Source organism: Lactuca serriola, chromosome 2 (assembly GCF_051521515.1).
Source record: "Lactuca serriola cultivar US96UC23 chromosome 2, Lser_US96UC23_V15, whole genome shotgun sequence".
Classification (NCBI taxonomy): domain Eukaryota; kingdom Viridiplantae; phylum Streptophyta; class Magnoliopsida; order Asterales; family Asteraceae; genus Lactuca; species Lactuca serriola.
In genome coordinates, this window is record NC_136409.1 from 47,474,087 (window position 1) to 47,487,276 (window position 13,190).

The window sequence follows — 13,190 nt, forward strand, 5'->3', positions numbered from 1 at the left end:
AATTCAACATCCTTTTGGAGAAGGAGGCACATTGGTCGCGTGATCTTCGAGAAATCTTTGATAAATCTTCTATAGAATCCCGCATGGCCCAAGAAAGATCGCACTTCTCTAGCACATGTTGGGTAAGGAAGGGTTTGGATGACATCAACTTCAATTCCCTTTTTGGAGACAATATGACCCAAGATGATGCCTTGATTGACCATAAAGTGACACTTCTCAAAGTTTAACACTAACTTTTTCTCAATGCACCTTTTCAAAACCTTCTTAAGATTATCCAAGCATTCGTCAAACGAATTGCCCTACACCGTGAATTCGTCCATAAATACCTTAATTATATTCTCTACATACTCGGAAAAAATGCTCACCATGCATATTTGGAATGTGGCAGGGGCATTGCATAATCCAAATGGCATCTGCTTGTAGGCAAATGTACCAAAGGGGCATGTGAAGGTCGTCTTGTCTTGATCTTCGGGTGCAACGAGTATTTGATGAAAACCCGAGTATCCATCGAGGCAACAATAATGCGATTTTCCCGCCAATCTCTCGAGCATTTGGTCGATGAAAGGAAGAGGGAAATGATCTTTTCGTGTGCTTGAATTTAACTTTCTATAATCAATGCATACCCTCCATCCATTTTGGACTCGAGTGGGTACCACTACGCCCTTGTTATTCTCTACAACTGTGATTCCTGTTTTCTTGGGAACCACTTGGACCGAACTAACCCATTTGGAGTCGGAAATCGGGTAAATCATGTTTGCATCAAGGAGCTTGATGATTTCTTCCTTAACAACTTCCATCATGGGAGGATTTAATGGTCGTTGAGCTTCTCTTCTAGGTTTACAATCATCTTCCATGAGGATCTTGTGAGTGCAAATATTAGGACTTATCCCCTTGATATCCGCTATCGTCCATCCCATTGCTTCTTTATGTTCCTTCAATACTTCAAGCAATTGATTTTCTTCAATGTCTTTCAATTGAGAGGAGATGATCACCGGAAGAGATTTGTCTTGACCTATATAAACGTACTTCAAAAGGCTAGGCAAAACTTTCAATTCAAGTGTGGGTGGTTGGATTATTGAAGGGGGAATCTTGTTTGGAGAATGAGATAAGGAAACTTGAGAAACATCCTTCTTTGTGGAATTGTTAACTTCTAAAATCTTCACAATATCTTCAACTTCAGAGTCCAATGTGTACATATCCAATGTTTTCTTCAAAATTTCACAATCAAGACTCAAGTTGACACCATCTTCAAAATGTCTCCATATGGTAACTCGAATAGTTGTTGGATGATTGGTTCAATCACATTGACCCGATACAATGGAGAAATATTGTTAGGATACCTCATGGCATTAAAGATGTTGAAATGAATGGTCTCGCCATCGAACTCCATGGTGATCTTCCCATTATGAACATCAATAATCGTGTGAGCGGTATTCATGAAGGGTCTTCCAAGGAGAATCATAGATGACTTGGACGGAGTCTTCTCTTCAAGGTTAATGACATAGAAGTCCGCGGGAAATACTAGTTGATTGACTTGCACTAGTACATCTTCTAACACGCCTCTTGGAAATACACTTGACTTGTCCGCTAATTGAATTATCATTCCGGTTTCTTCCAAAGGTCCAACATTGAGAGATTGAAAAACCGAGTAGGGCATCACATTTATTGAAGCTCCAAGATCTAGCATTGCACTTTCAACATGTAAATCACCAATTGTGCATGGAATAGCGAACATTCCCAGGTCCTTGCATTTGGTTGGTAACTTCTTTTGGATAACCGCGGACACATTTGCATTGACTTGAATCTTTTCATTCGCCTTAAATTTCCTCTTATTGGTGCATAAATCCTTAAGGAATTTGGCATAGCGTGGTATTTGCTTGATTGCATCCAATAAGGGAATGTTGATTTGGACTTTGCAGAAGGTTTCAAGAAATTCCTTTTCATTCTCCTTTTTCTTTGATGAAACCAAACGGGATGGGAATGGTGGTGGTATAACCAATGGCTTGACATTCTTGTTGGAAGAGTCGGGTTGATCAACGTTTGGCACAACCGGTTCCTTTGGAGGAGTTACAACTTTTGAAGGTTCCACTATAATAACTTCATCTTTGTCTTCTCTTGAGACTCTCTTAGGGTTACTTTCTCCAAGTGTTTTCCCACTTCGCAAAGTTATTGCACTCGCATTGGGGTTCTTCTCGGTTTGAGATGGAAGTTTACCCCTTTGTTCCATCTTGTTGAGAGCGGTGGCCAAGTCTCCAATTTGTGCTTGAATGTTGGAGAAGGTGTTCTTGGTTTCTTGTTGAAATTGGGTTTGAATTTGAGCAATAGAAGTAACAAGTTCTTGAAGTCTCATTTGATGGTTACCACTTGATTGGCCTTGTTGCGGAGGTTGTTGGTAGTTTGGAGGGTGAAAAGAAGGTTGTGGATATGGAGGTTTTTGAGAGGGGTATTGTGGATGTTGAGGTCTCATCAAAAATTTTGGTGGGTTTTGCTTTGGTGGATATGGATTGTGTGGGTTGTTCCTCCAATTTGGGTTGAAATTGTTTTGAAATCCCATGGGTCTTGGTTGACCTTGATATCCTCCCATTGCATTCACATCTTCCGGTTCGTTACTAAGTGAGGGACACTTATCCATATAATGCCCCGTCATTGCACAAATGCCACACACCATCAATTGTTGACCACTTCCCACCACCATTTGACTTAGCACATTAGTCAAATCCAAGAGCTTTGATTCCAAGTGTTGAGTGTTTCTAACTTCACCAACCACTTGTGGAGAATTTCTCTTCATTTCATTTCAGGTTCCAAAGTTTCGTTGATTTTGAGAAATGGTTCCAAAAAGGGATCTTATCTCTTGGGGTGTCTTGTTGAAGATGTCACCACCACTTGAAGCATCAATCATCCTCCTATCTTTGCCATTCATTCCCTCATAAAATTGTTGAAGAAGTAGTTGTTCGGGAATGTTGTGTTGAGGGCAACTTGTACACAAGTTGTTGAATCGCTCCTAAAAATCATGAAAAGTCTCATTCTCCCATTGACGAATCCCCAAAATGTCACTTCTTTGACTTGATGTCCGGGGGGTAGGATAGAACTTGCTATTGAAGGCCTTGAGTAACTCTTCCCATGTGTGAATAGATCCCGGTGGCAAGTTGAATAACCATTCTCTAGCTTTATTTTCCAAGGTGAGTGGGAAGGCGGTTAGCTTGAAATCATCCAATGTCACATTTTCGGGCAACATGCTAACACATATCATGTGAAAGGACTTCAAATGCCTTTGAGGATCTTCTCTATCCAAACCATGGAACTTGGTAAGTTGATGTATGAAACTTGACTTCAATTCAATTCCCCAACGGTTTGCGAGATAAACAATACCAAGAGGTGTGTGAGTAACATCCGTCTCCATCATTTGTCTAAGTGTCAACTCTTGAGGAGGGTTGGGTGGGTTGGGGTGATTGGGATATTGTTGCATGTAATTGGGATATTGTTGGTAGGGTGGGTATTGGTGGTTCATTTGTGGTGGATAAGGTTGGTAGTTAGGGTATTGGTGATAAGGGAGTTGTTGTGGTGGATACATTGGGGGTTGATGCATTGGAGGGTGTTGGTAATTAGGTGGATTTGGGTAATGTACTTGTTGTTGAACTTGAAAGGCATTGTTTTGAGGTTGATTGTTTTGGTGGAAGTTTTGGTTTTGTGGTTGGTAATTGGGTTGGTTTTGAGTAGGGGCTTGATTCCAAGGTGGCATATCAATGAGAGGTTCTTGTTGTTATTGTCTTGGTGGTTGGGGTGGGGTATTGGTGTCCTGATTGTTTGGGTTTGGGTTTGGGTTAGGATTGAGAGGTGGAGTGTGATTCATGGCTATGTATTTTTCAAAAGGAATGTCTTCAAAGGATTGAACAACAATTGGAGAACTCGTTTCAGTGTCGGTATCACTTGAAGTATGAACTTGATCTTCTATGTTGATTAGTGGAGCTGATGAAAAAGCTTGAACAAGTTGTTGTTGCTTTGCTTGTTTTGCTAAAATTTTCAACCTTTTTGCTTCTTTTTCAATTTCCGGATTGTAGAGTAGTTCACCGGTTCTTGTAGACCTAGGCATAAACAATCAAATAACAACAACCAATTTCCCTGGCAACGACGCCAAAAATTGATGGGATGTCAAGTCCACCAAGCAAATTACACCCTTTATTTGCAAATAAAATGTAATATAATGGTAAAAAGGGGTATCGATCCTCGGGGAAATGGTTGTATTCAATCACCAATGCAATCCAAAAGAACTAGTGTAATTAAACCAATTAACTACAATTAGACTAAAAAGGGGGGGGGGGGTGTTTGATTCCTTGAAAACTAAAAAAACTTGAATAATTAAAAATCTTGAAATTAAGCAAGTTGATGAGATGCTCAAAGGTTGGGAATAATTGGTTAACTATGGCAATTCAACACAATGAACATTTATGTGTTTATCATTAGGATCAAATACAAAGCTTATCCTTCATCCCAAATTGGTTATAGCAATCATGAAGCATGAGATGCCAAGATTCCTCATAGGTATTATGGAGGTTGGGGAAGCCCACAACACACCTTCTTAATTAAGATCAAGGGTCAATTGAAGCAATTGATCCCAATAAATCAATTAGCCTTAAGAATGAAGGAATCCCCAATTCCTAGAGGATGTCAAATGCTTACACGTCTATAAAGGAGTTATGATTCATAAGCTAGAGATGATTTCTACCATCGTAAAGCTTTTGTTCTATATAAATTCAATGATCCAATGCAAAATCAAAGAAACAAATCAACAATTTCTCATTCAATTACTAAGCTCATGATCAAAGCATCAAACAAGCATAAGAATTGCAAACTATAATCATAAACATGGAATAAATTGATTAATGGGTTTTGAGCATTCTAACACTTCCTAAGTGTACATACAACCCTAATAACCTTGAATCTATGTTTTCAATATATACATGCAAATTTCTTTTTCAAGGTTATTTCCTAACTAGCATGGCATGGGGATTACATAAAAATATAAAACTAGTAGAAATACATACCTTGTTGTTGCTTGGATTCCTTCAAGACTTTGTGAGCCTAGCACCCAAATGTTGTGCCTCAAATGCTTCACACAAGACCAAAAAACTTGGAATAACTTGAGAGAATACTTCTATCACTCAAAATCGGTTATGCCCTCTCTAGAAACACTAGGTCACATTTTCCTAGCCATGGGGTCCCTTTTATAGTGGTGTCACAATTAGGGTTTCATCATGAAGACTCATAATTGTCATGACTCTTCCATTCTCATGACCCATGGGTTTGTAAATCCCATGGACTATCCATGGAGCTCCAAATGGTTATATCCATAACCCATAAACCATGGATCATTTAATCCACTATAAAAGTTTAGATGATTGTCATAATCAACCCCATATATTTAATTAGTTTCAACTTGATCACCAAATTAATACTAGATTAATACTTGATCAATACTAATTAAATAATACTATTATTAATATATTAGAACTTATAATATATTAATAATCATAAGTGCCTTATTCTCTCATTTAGTCTATCCAAGTATTGCAATGCCATGCAACCCAAATGGACCATGCCGGGTCAGGTCAAGTATATACCAAATAAAGTTATGGACTTAGACACTATATCCAACAGTCTCCTAATTGGATAAGTCTAATAACTATATTTGCAAATATGACTTCAAAATCCGACTAGCAATCGTAGCTCTTTCAAAGTCTCTCGGAACTGAGATGATGATGATACGCCATTTAAGATAAGTGATCATATAATCCTCTGCTCTCATGATATCGGCCGGACAAACACATGGAACATGGTCTTACTTATTGTCCAACATTTGTTTCTCGATCTCCGATTAGTTTCGACATAGAACAAAATTGAACACATCAATTAGGTTCTGACCGGGCCCGGTACATAGGTCAAAACCAAATCATCGAGGGGCCCAGATATCGCTTCTATTTCTAGAAGGAACAGATAAACTTCGACTGATATGCTTGTACTAACTACTTGTTGAATTATTCACAAAGGCACGTTTTATAACATCGAGTTACCAATGCGTTTTCGTACAATCAATGAATAACCAACTCATAGTCAACAACTCATATCTCTAGGCTTGAAGATATATATATGATATTACCGTCTCATGATCACTCGAAATAAATTCCATGAAGTGATGCAAGTGAGCGTGGGTTGAATCCAATACTCAGCCCTTATGGGTACTCATGAATGTTGTAGCAACCATTGCATTGTCTAAAGCACTTTAGACAAATCATACAATCCCAATTCATGACAGTCTTGATTCATATCTACTTCCAACATATGACTGACTGTAGATGGTTTGAATAACTTAGTCATTCAGGAAGAATGACCTAGTTATTCTGGAAGTCAAAACATGCAAAGTGAAACACAAGAATAATACTTAATCCTATATGGCCCCAACACTTGGGTGTAAATAAACAAATTTTATCTAAGCACCATATTGATTACTCATTATTTATGTTTCGATTTATCAACTTAATACTTGAATTAAAACAATAGTCATGCTATGCTCCAAGCATGCACACTATGTTTTTCCAAACAACAGTTATGCCATACTCCAAGTATGCATACTATGTTTACATATGGTCCTCTCTTTGTGAAATAGATCAATTGAGAATACTCCAATGATGCTCATTTCACAATTCCAATCCTTGTTGTAAATGTAAGAATACCAAACTCTTTCCATTTACTGTAATCTGTTAGATTCTAAACTTATATGCAATGATCCCCTTGTAATGACTATGCATAGAAGTCACAAAGACCTGGAAACAGACATTACAAAGTATTCCAATGGAAAACAATTCCATGGAAATGAATTCTCAAATTCAAAGTACATTCCTTTGAACATCCTTCTTAGCATTATGTTCTTTAATCTTACACAGATTCAAAGAATAACTTCCACCTATGGAGACAATTCCATATTACCGTTTTGACCATCACTTCTGAACAAGACTTGCCTCTTTTTCAAAATATGTCAATATGGTCCTTACTCTATACTTCTAATTGTCCATGAGCAACCAATCTTTGGTAAACCTCAGATTGTCCTCGACAATTTTGCTTAATCATTTTAGTCATTTCCAGTTCTATTCCTTTTTCCATCTTAATGCCCTAGGCATTTGGAAAATTTAGAATGGATGAATATTATAGTACATGCAATCAATCCTATATCCGAAGCATATGGGACACGATTCATGCTATAAAAATTTTTATTTGCCATGTTCTCACAATTCGAACTATGAAGAGGTATGTCGTAATTATAATCGAATTTTGAGAACGCAACATATATAGAATTTCCTTATGTTGAACCATTCCAACATAACATTCATATATATCCTTGACTAAAGTTGATAAAACTCAATCTAAGCTGGTAGAATTGGAATGAAGTATAAAATCCTCTCACTTAATTATAGCAAACAACTTTTCAAAGCAAATTGAAACTTTTGTTTTCTATAATTAACATCGCTAACTTGCAATACTTAACATAATCATCATGCTCCCACTAGCATAATGATTACCAACATAACACTTTATGCTCCCACTAGCTTTGACATGTACTCAGAAATCAACTGGACTTCTAGAAATCAATACTTTATTGACTTTCTTACCAAAGTTCATATTTCTGATACTAGATTGCTTTGATAAGACTTTATCAAAAACATACACCTTTCCTTAGATAGCTCACATGTTTGTCTAGATCTTTTGCAATTCTCACCAGTTAGTGTGCCGGTTAACCACACACGCTCCACTAACTAGATGAAAATGCAAATATCACAACCGCTATCTACTTAAAATCTTCTTAGTGAAAGCGTTTCCTCACCATCATTTTCATGAATCGAAGAGAAACCTTATGACACTTAGATTTTATGGTGTATGTGTTCTTTTCCATGTGAATTTTGTCAAAACCATAATCACAAAACTATGTTAGTGACACTTCCAAATTCATATGGACTGAACTTGTGCAATCTTAATTTCTTGTCACCCGGCAGCACAAGGGCCTACCATTGCTTCCAGGTTGTTATGCAAACAGTCGAGAACTCTCAGAACTCCAATGCAAAGCCAACCTTAACTGGGATGAGCACAGAATATGTCAGCACGATAGGTTACAAAGCTCAAGTCGTGGGCTAGTGATTAACAAATCTCTTGATTAGTTCTTGAACCTATCTTAAGATCCTTTTAAGACTCCCACTGACCTCTTGACATATATGATTCTCTTTGTCAAGAACCATTCCTTGACAAAACAAATATTCAATAGTTAGTGCGGATTCTTATCAAGTTAAACACTTCTCACTATTGGTCTTAGCTGGTCTTTGTTTTATCCAAAACATCACAACTTACCAATCTCAAATGTACAACAGTAGGACACATCTTACTCTACATTTTATAAGTGTTATGAACTTTCTAAAGACTATGTCACTCAAGTTACTATCTTGGAGTATAACTCCAGGATTTGTTTTTGGAACGAAGTATGAATTATCTTTTGATTTAACCATTTCAACAATTCACGATTCCTCTCCTCAGGAAACAAGCACACTAAGGTGTCCTTAGAGGATCAATTGTGATATGGTTCCATAATCACTAAGATATTCCTAGAACAAAATACACAAGTACTCTCCCATCTCTTCAGATAGGAGAAACTTTTATCTTTCTACCTTATTTGATTCTTCTTACTCATTCTGTCTATCATCGAAACTTTTCAATGATCCCGAATTATACTTAAACTTGTAAGTATAACCATATTTACTAAACTTTAGTAAATCATAATGAATAATCTTATCAACCTTTGTGGTGGACCTGACCAGCACACAACCAAGTGTACCCAATCTTTTAGTCCTTCACTTGACTCACATGTACATGTGAACAAGGAATTAGTCTTAATTTCCCAAAGATGAAAACTTCTCATTCATCATACAATACAACTTTCATGATTCTAAGTTTCTATCCAACTGAAACTTGGGTGATCAGAATCTTTCCTTATTTGGTAAATTATGACACTACCACTAATGAAAGAATCAAATCTATTTACCCATATTGCTTTCAATGGAAACATATAAGCAACAACCTTCTTCACAAATTCCATTGTAAGGATACTTAAAATAAATAAAATCAAAACCATTTTATTTTATTTTAAAACTTCGCGGAAAACTTATCCTTACAATCCATATGGAAAACTTGTTGTTATCTATTCCTAAGCAATATGTCTCAACTCTTAAGTAACAGCTCAAAATTCTGATCACCGAACCATGCGATCAAAATCCATCTTCACGATCAGAATCAGCATATACTTCCTTTAAGTTTCTTCACTCTTCTTTGATTCTTAAACATCAATATGTGACCCAGTCACATCATGCAATAAGAATCTCAGAATAGAAACTTAATAAAGTTAGATAATGGACTTTACCTAAAGCAGAGTCAAACATTTGACTTTACTATCTTTATGGACTTTTAGGTAAATTAGGCAGCTTCGCAACCAATTCCCTTCCTTTGGCAATAGAAACATATGGACTCTTTGGAAACGGTATATGGGACTATCACAGACTTAGCCTTTCTCTTTACCATTTGGTCAACCGAGTTGACTATGGCCAATCCCTTTCAATTGGGAAGAGAAAGGTTTTCTGGACTTCCAATGTTACCATTGTCAATGTCGATGGAAGTTTGGGAAGTTGATCTTCCAATCAAATTTTGCTTTACCAATGCCCCAAATCATTGCTGATTCAGCATCATCAAGCAAATAGATAAGATCAATTAAGGGTCACGTCGTGATCTGTCATCAGGGAGTGACCATGTCAACAGCCAGCTACCTTGAGACTTCGACACCCGACTCTCCCGGTTTGTCAATATGTGACTTAATCTCCAAGACCTAAGCACATATAGACTTTGTTTTCCAATAGGGATTGAGTGACTTAGAACTTATCAGGTCTTGAAACTTGTGGGATAGGGAGATTTTTGGAGGAGGTGGAGGAAGTGAAGTATGATTTCCAGTCCCACTAATGCACAACAAAGGGATTGATCTTTCACCTTGGTTGCCATTGGGATATCATCTTCATTAGGAAGCTTCTTCCTAAAGATTTGGGAAGACCATAGTTGTCTAAACTAGACATCTATAATGGGAGAAATTCAAGTTAGTTGATTTAAAGTCCTTAATATAAAACCCAATATGAAATATTAAGGCTAGGACCTAATAACCTATTTATAACTGGAAGAGGGATGCCGTAATCCAAATTATAAAATAGTTTAAGGTAGGTAAATGACGATTTACCAATTTCCACCATGAAAAACGAAATATAATTAAGTTTTAATTGGATTTGAAACTCCTAGATCTTTTGAGATACATTGAACTTTCAATGGCATGTTTGAATCTCGATTGTGCCCTCTCAAGTTTGTGACTGGGATGCCGAGGATCACAAACAAGGTGTGAATAACTATACAAATTGACTTGGTACCCTCAACAATATTACCTAATCGATGTGCCGGTTAACCACACACGCTCCACCGATCTATAATAAAATCAAGTTACCCTTTTCCACTCTTACTAGTCCATGTTAGTGTGCCGGTTAACCACACACGCTTCACTAATGACTTGGTAAGGTACAAAGTGTAATTTTATGGTCTAGCACCAATTTCACATTTTCCTAAAGTAACTAAGATTGGGAATTTATAATGTATAGTTACTTTATAATTCATTATACTTTTAATGAGCATTTAAAGTCGTATCCTACCCGTTCGGCTAACGACCCTCCACCGATCAAGGAAGCGGTGGGTGAGAGTGGACACCCATTCAGTCACCATTTTATAGGTAACAACCTTATACCCCCCTTATAGACCGACTTCGTGAATGAGGCCTACTAACGGTAAGAATGACATATTCTTATACATATCTATATAATTAAAATTATAATAATAGTATAAGGGTGTATTTTAAACAATTAAAATACTTGGTGGTTTAATTTATTAATTAAACTATACTCTTAATTTAATTAAACTTAAACCATGTCTTTATGGAAGTATTAACTCTTTTAATTAAACACTTTAATTAATTTAATGAAGTCCATAAAGTTTGAATTTTTTAACTTTAAAAAAAAAATTTGGAATCAAAGTGTAAGACTTTACAAATTCCAAAACTTGAGGGCAAGTTTTGAAACCATTTCAAGACTCTTCAAATTTGTAACTTATGAGTTTTAATGGTTCATAAAGTTGAAGACTCTTCATTTTATGAAACCTACTATTCTTTAATGACAACTTTTAAAGAAGTGACTTTTGGTTATCCATAACTTGAGGACAAGTTATGGACACCATCGTTGCCATTAAGATCATGAATTAAACATACATGGAGGTTACACATAATTCTTATGATCTTCTAAAACTCATAAGAACACAGATTCATGTCAAGCAATTTCAAGAAATCATATAAACATATACAATACTTGAAAATTGATAAAAGTCATGCAAAAAATGGGTTAACATAATCATTATCACTTTGAAAAACAGATTTTACAAGTCCAAAACAGATTGGGATAATGATTTTAATCCATTTCCAGCACCAAAACACGAAAAGCTTCCCAACACGCTCCTACTCATCGAGTGCATTATCCTACTCGACGAGTAGGATGAATTAGTTCATGGACTCGACAAGTCCTCCCCATGAACTCGGCGAGTCCAGTCGACAGTGAGCAGAATTTTCGATTTTCAAGCAGTTTTGCATCAAGTATATAGAAAACAATCCTAGGCTCTGATACCATTGATGGGTTTTGAGCATTCTAACACTTCCTAAGTGTACATGCAACGCTAATAACCTTGAATCTATGTTTTCACTATATACATGCAAATTTCTTTTTCAAGGTTATTTCCTAAGTAGCATGGCATGGGGCTTACATAAAAACATAAAACTAGTAGAAATACATACCTTGTTGTTGCTTGGATTCCTTCAAGACTTTGTGCGCCTAGCACCGCAAATGTTGTGCTTCAAATGCTTCACACAACACCACAAAACTTGGAATAACTTGAGAGAATACTTCTAGCACTCAAAATCGGTTATGCCCTCTCTAGAAACAATAGGTCACATTTTCCTAGCCATGGGTCCCTTTTATAGTGGTGTCACAATTAGGGTTTCATCATGAAGACTCATAATTGTCATGACTCTTCCATTCTCATGACCCATGGGTTTCTAACTCCCATGGACTATCCATGGAGCTCCAAATGGTTGTATCCATAACCCATAAACCATGGACCATTTAATCCACTATAAAAGTTTAGATGATTGTCATAATCAACCCCATATATTTAATTAGTTTCAACTTGATCACCAAATTAATACTAGATTAATACTTGATCAATACTAATTAAATAATACTATTATTAATATATTAGAACTTATAATATATTAATAATCATAAGTGCCTTATTCTCTCATTTAGTCTATCCAAGTATTGCAATGCCATGCAACCCAAATGGACCATGCCGGGTCAGGTCAAGTATATACCAAATAAAGTTATGGACTTAGACCCTATATCCAACATTGATAATCAACATAAATCCTTCAAAAACCACAAACATTCACTGGTTTTCAGCCAAAGTCAACCAAATAAGAGTATTAGCCACTCATGGCAACAAAGTAACAAGAACAATAATCTAATTGCATAAAGAAACTACCTAAGATTTGGAAAGATGAGAGGAAATGGTTTCTAGCTCCCAAAATCGCATTTTGCAGGTCTCCAATGGTGAAACTGATCCCCCAGGTTATGGTGAGCCAAATGACCAAAATGCCCAAAACCGGGCAGTTGCGCGGGTACCCACGCAGCTGAAATTCCACCTGCGCAAACGCTGCTGTGTTGCCATTGGTCCACCATTCCACTACTCCACCCTTTTACTACCAAAGATTCCTTTGGTCCCCCCTTGTCCATGTAATTTGAATCCACCAATCATCATTTAGCTACCAAATGGATGCTCCAAACCCAAAATTAGAAATTTATGATCCATCTTCACAAGCCCAAATAATCCAAGCCATCAACTTTAAAAGCCCAATTCTTCTTCTTTGATTCCGCCAAGCCCAACAATGCCTCGGGAGCCCACTAAGCCGTCTTCACTCTAATCCACAATCACAAAAAGCTCCAAAATCCTGCAAAATTCTTCATGCAACA

At 36.8% G+C, this 13,190-nt stretch overlaps 1 protein-coding gene across 1 annotated transcript; it reads right to left on the minus strand.

The window, feature by feature from the left end:
• Positions 1-1,231: 1,231 nt before the first annotated feature.
• Positions 1,232-2,554, minus strand: LOC145089208 (uncharacterized). The gene has a single exon (XM_079027677.1). The coding sequence runs from the start codon at positions 2,552-2,554 to the stop codon at positions 1,232-1,234; it is 1,323 nt and encodes a 440-aa protein (XP_078883803.1).
• Between the last annotated feature and the right edge of the window lie 10,636 nt (positions 2,555-13,190).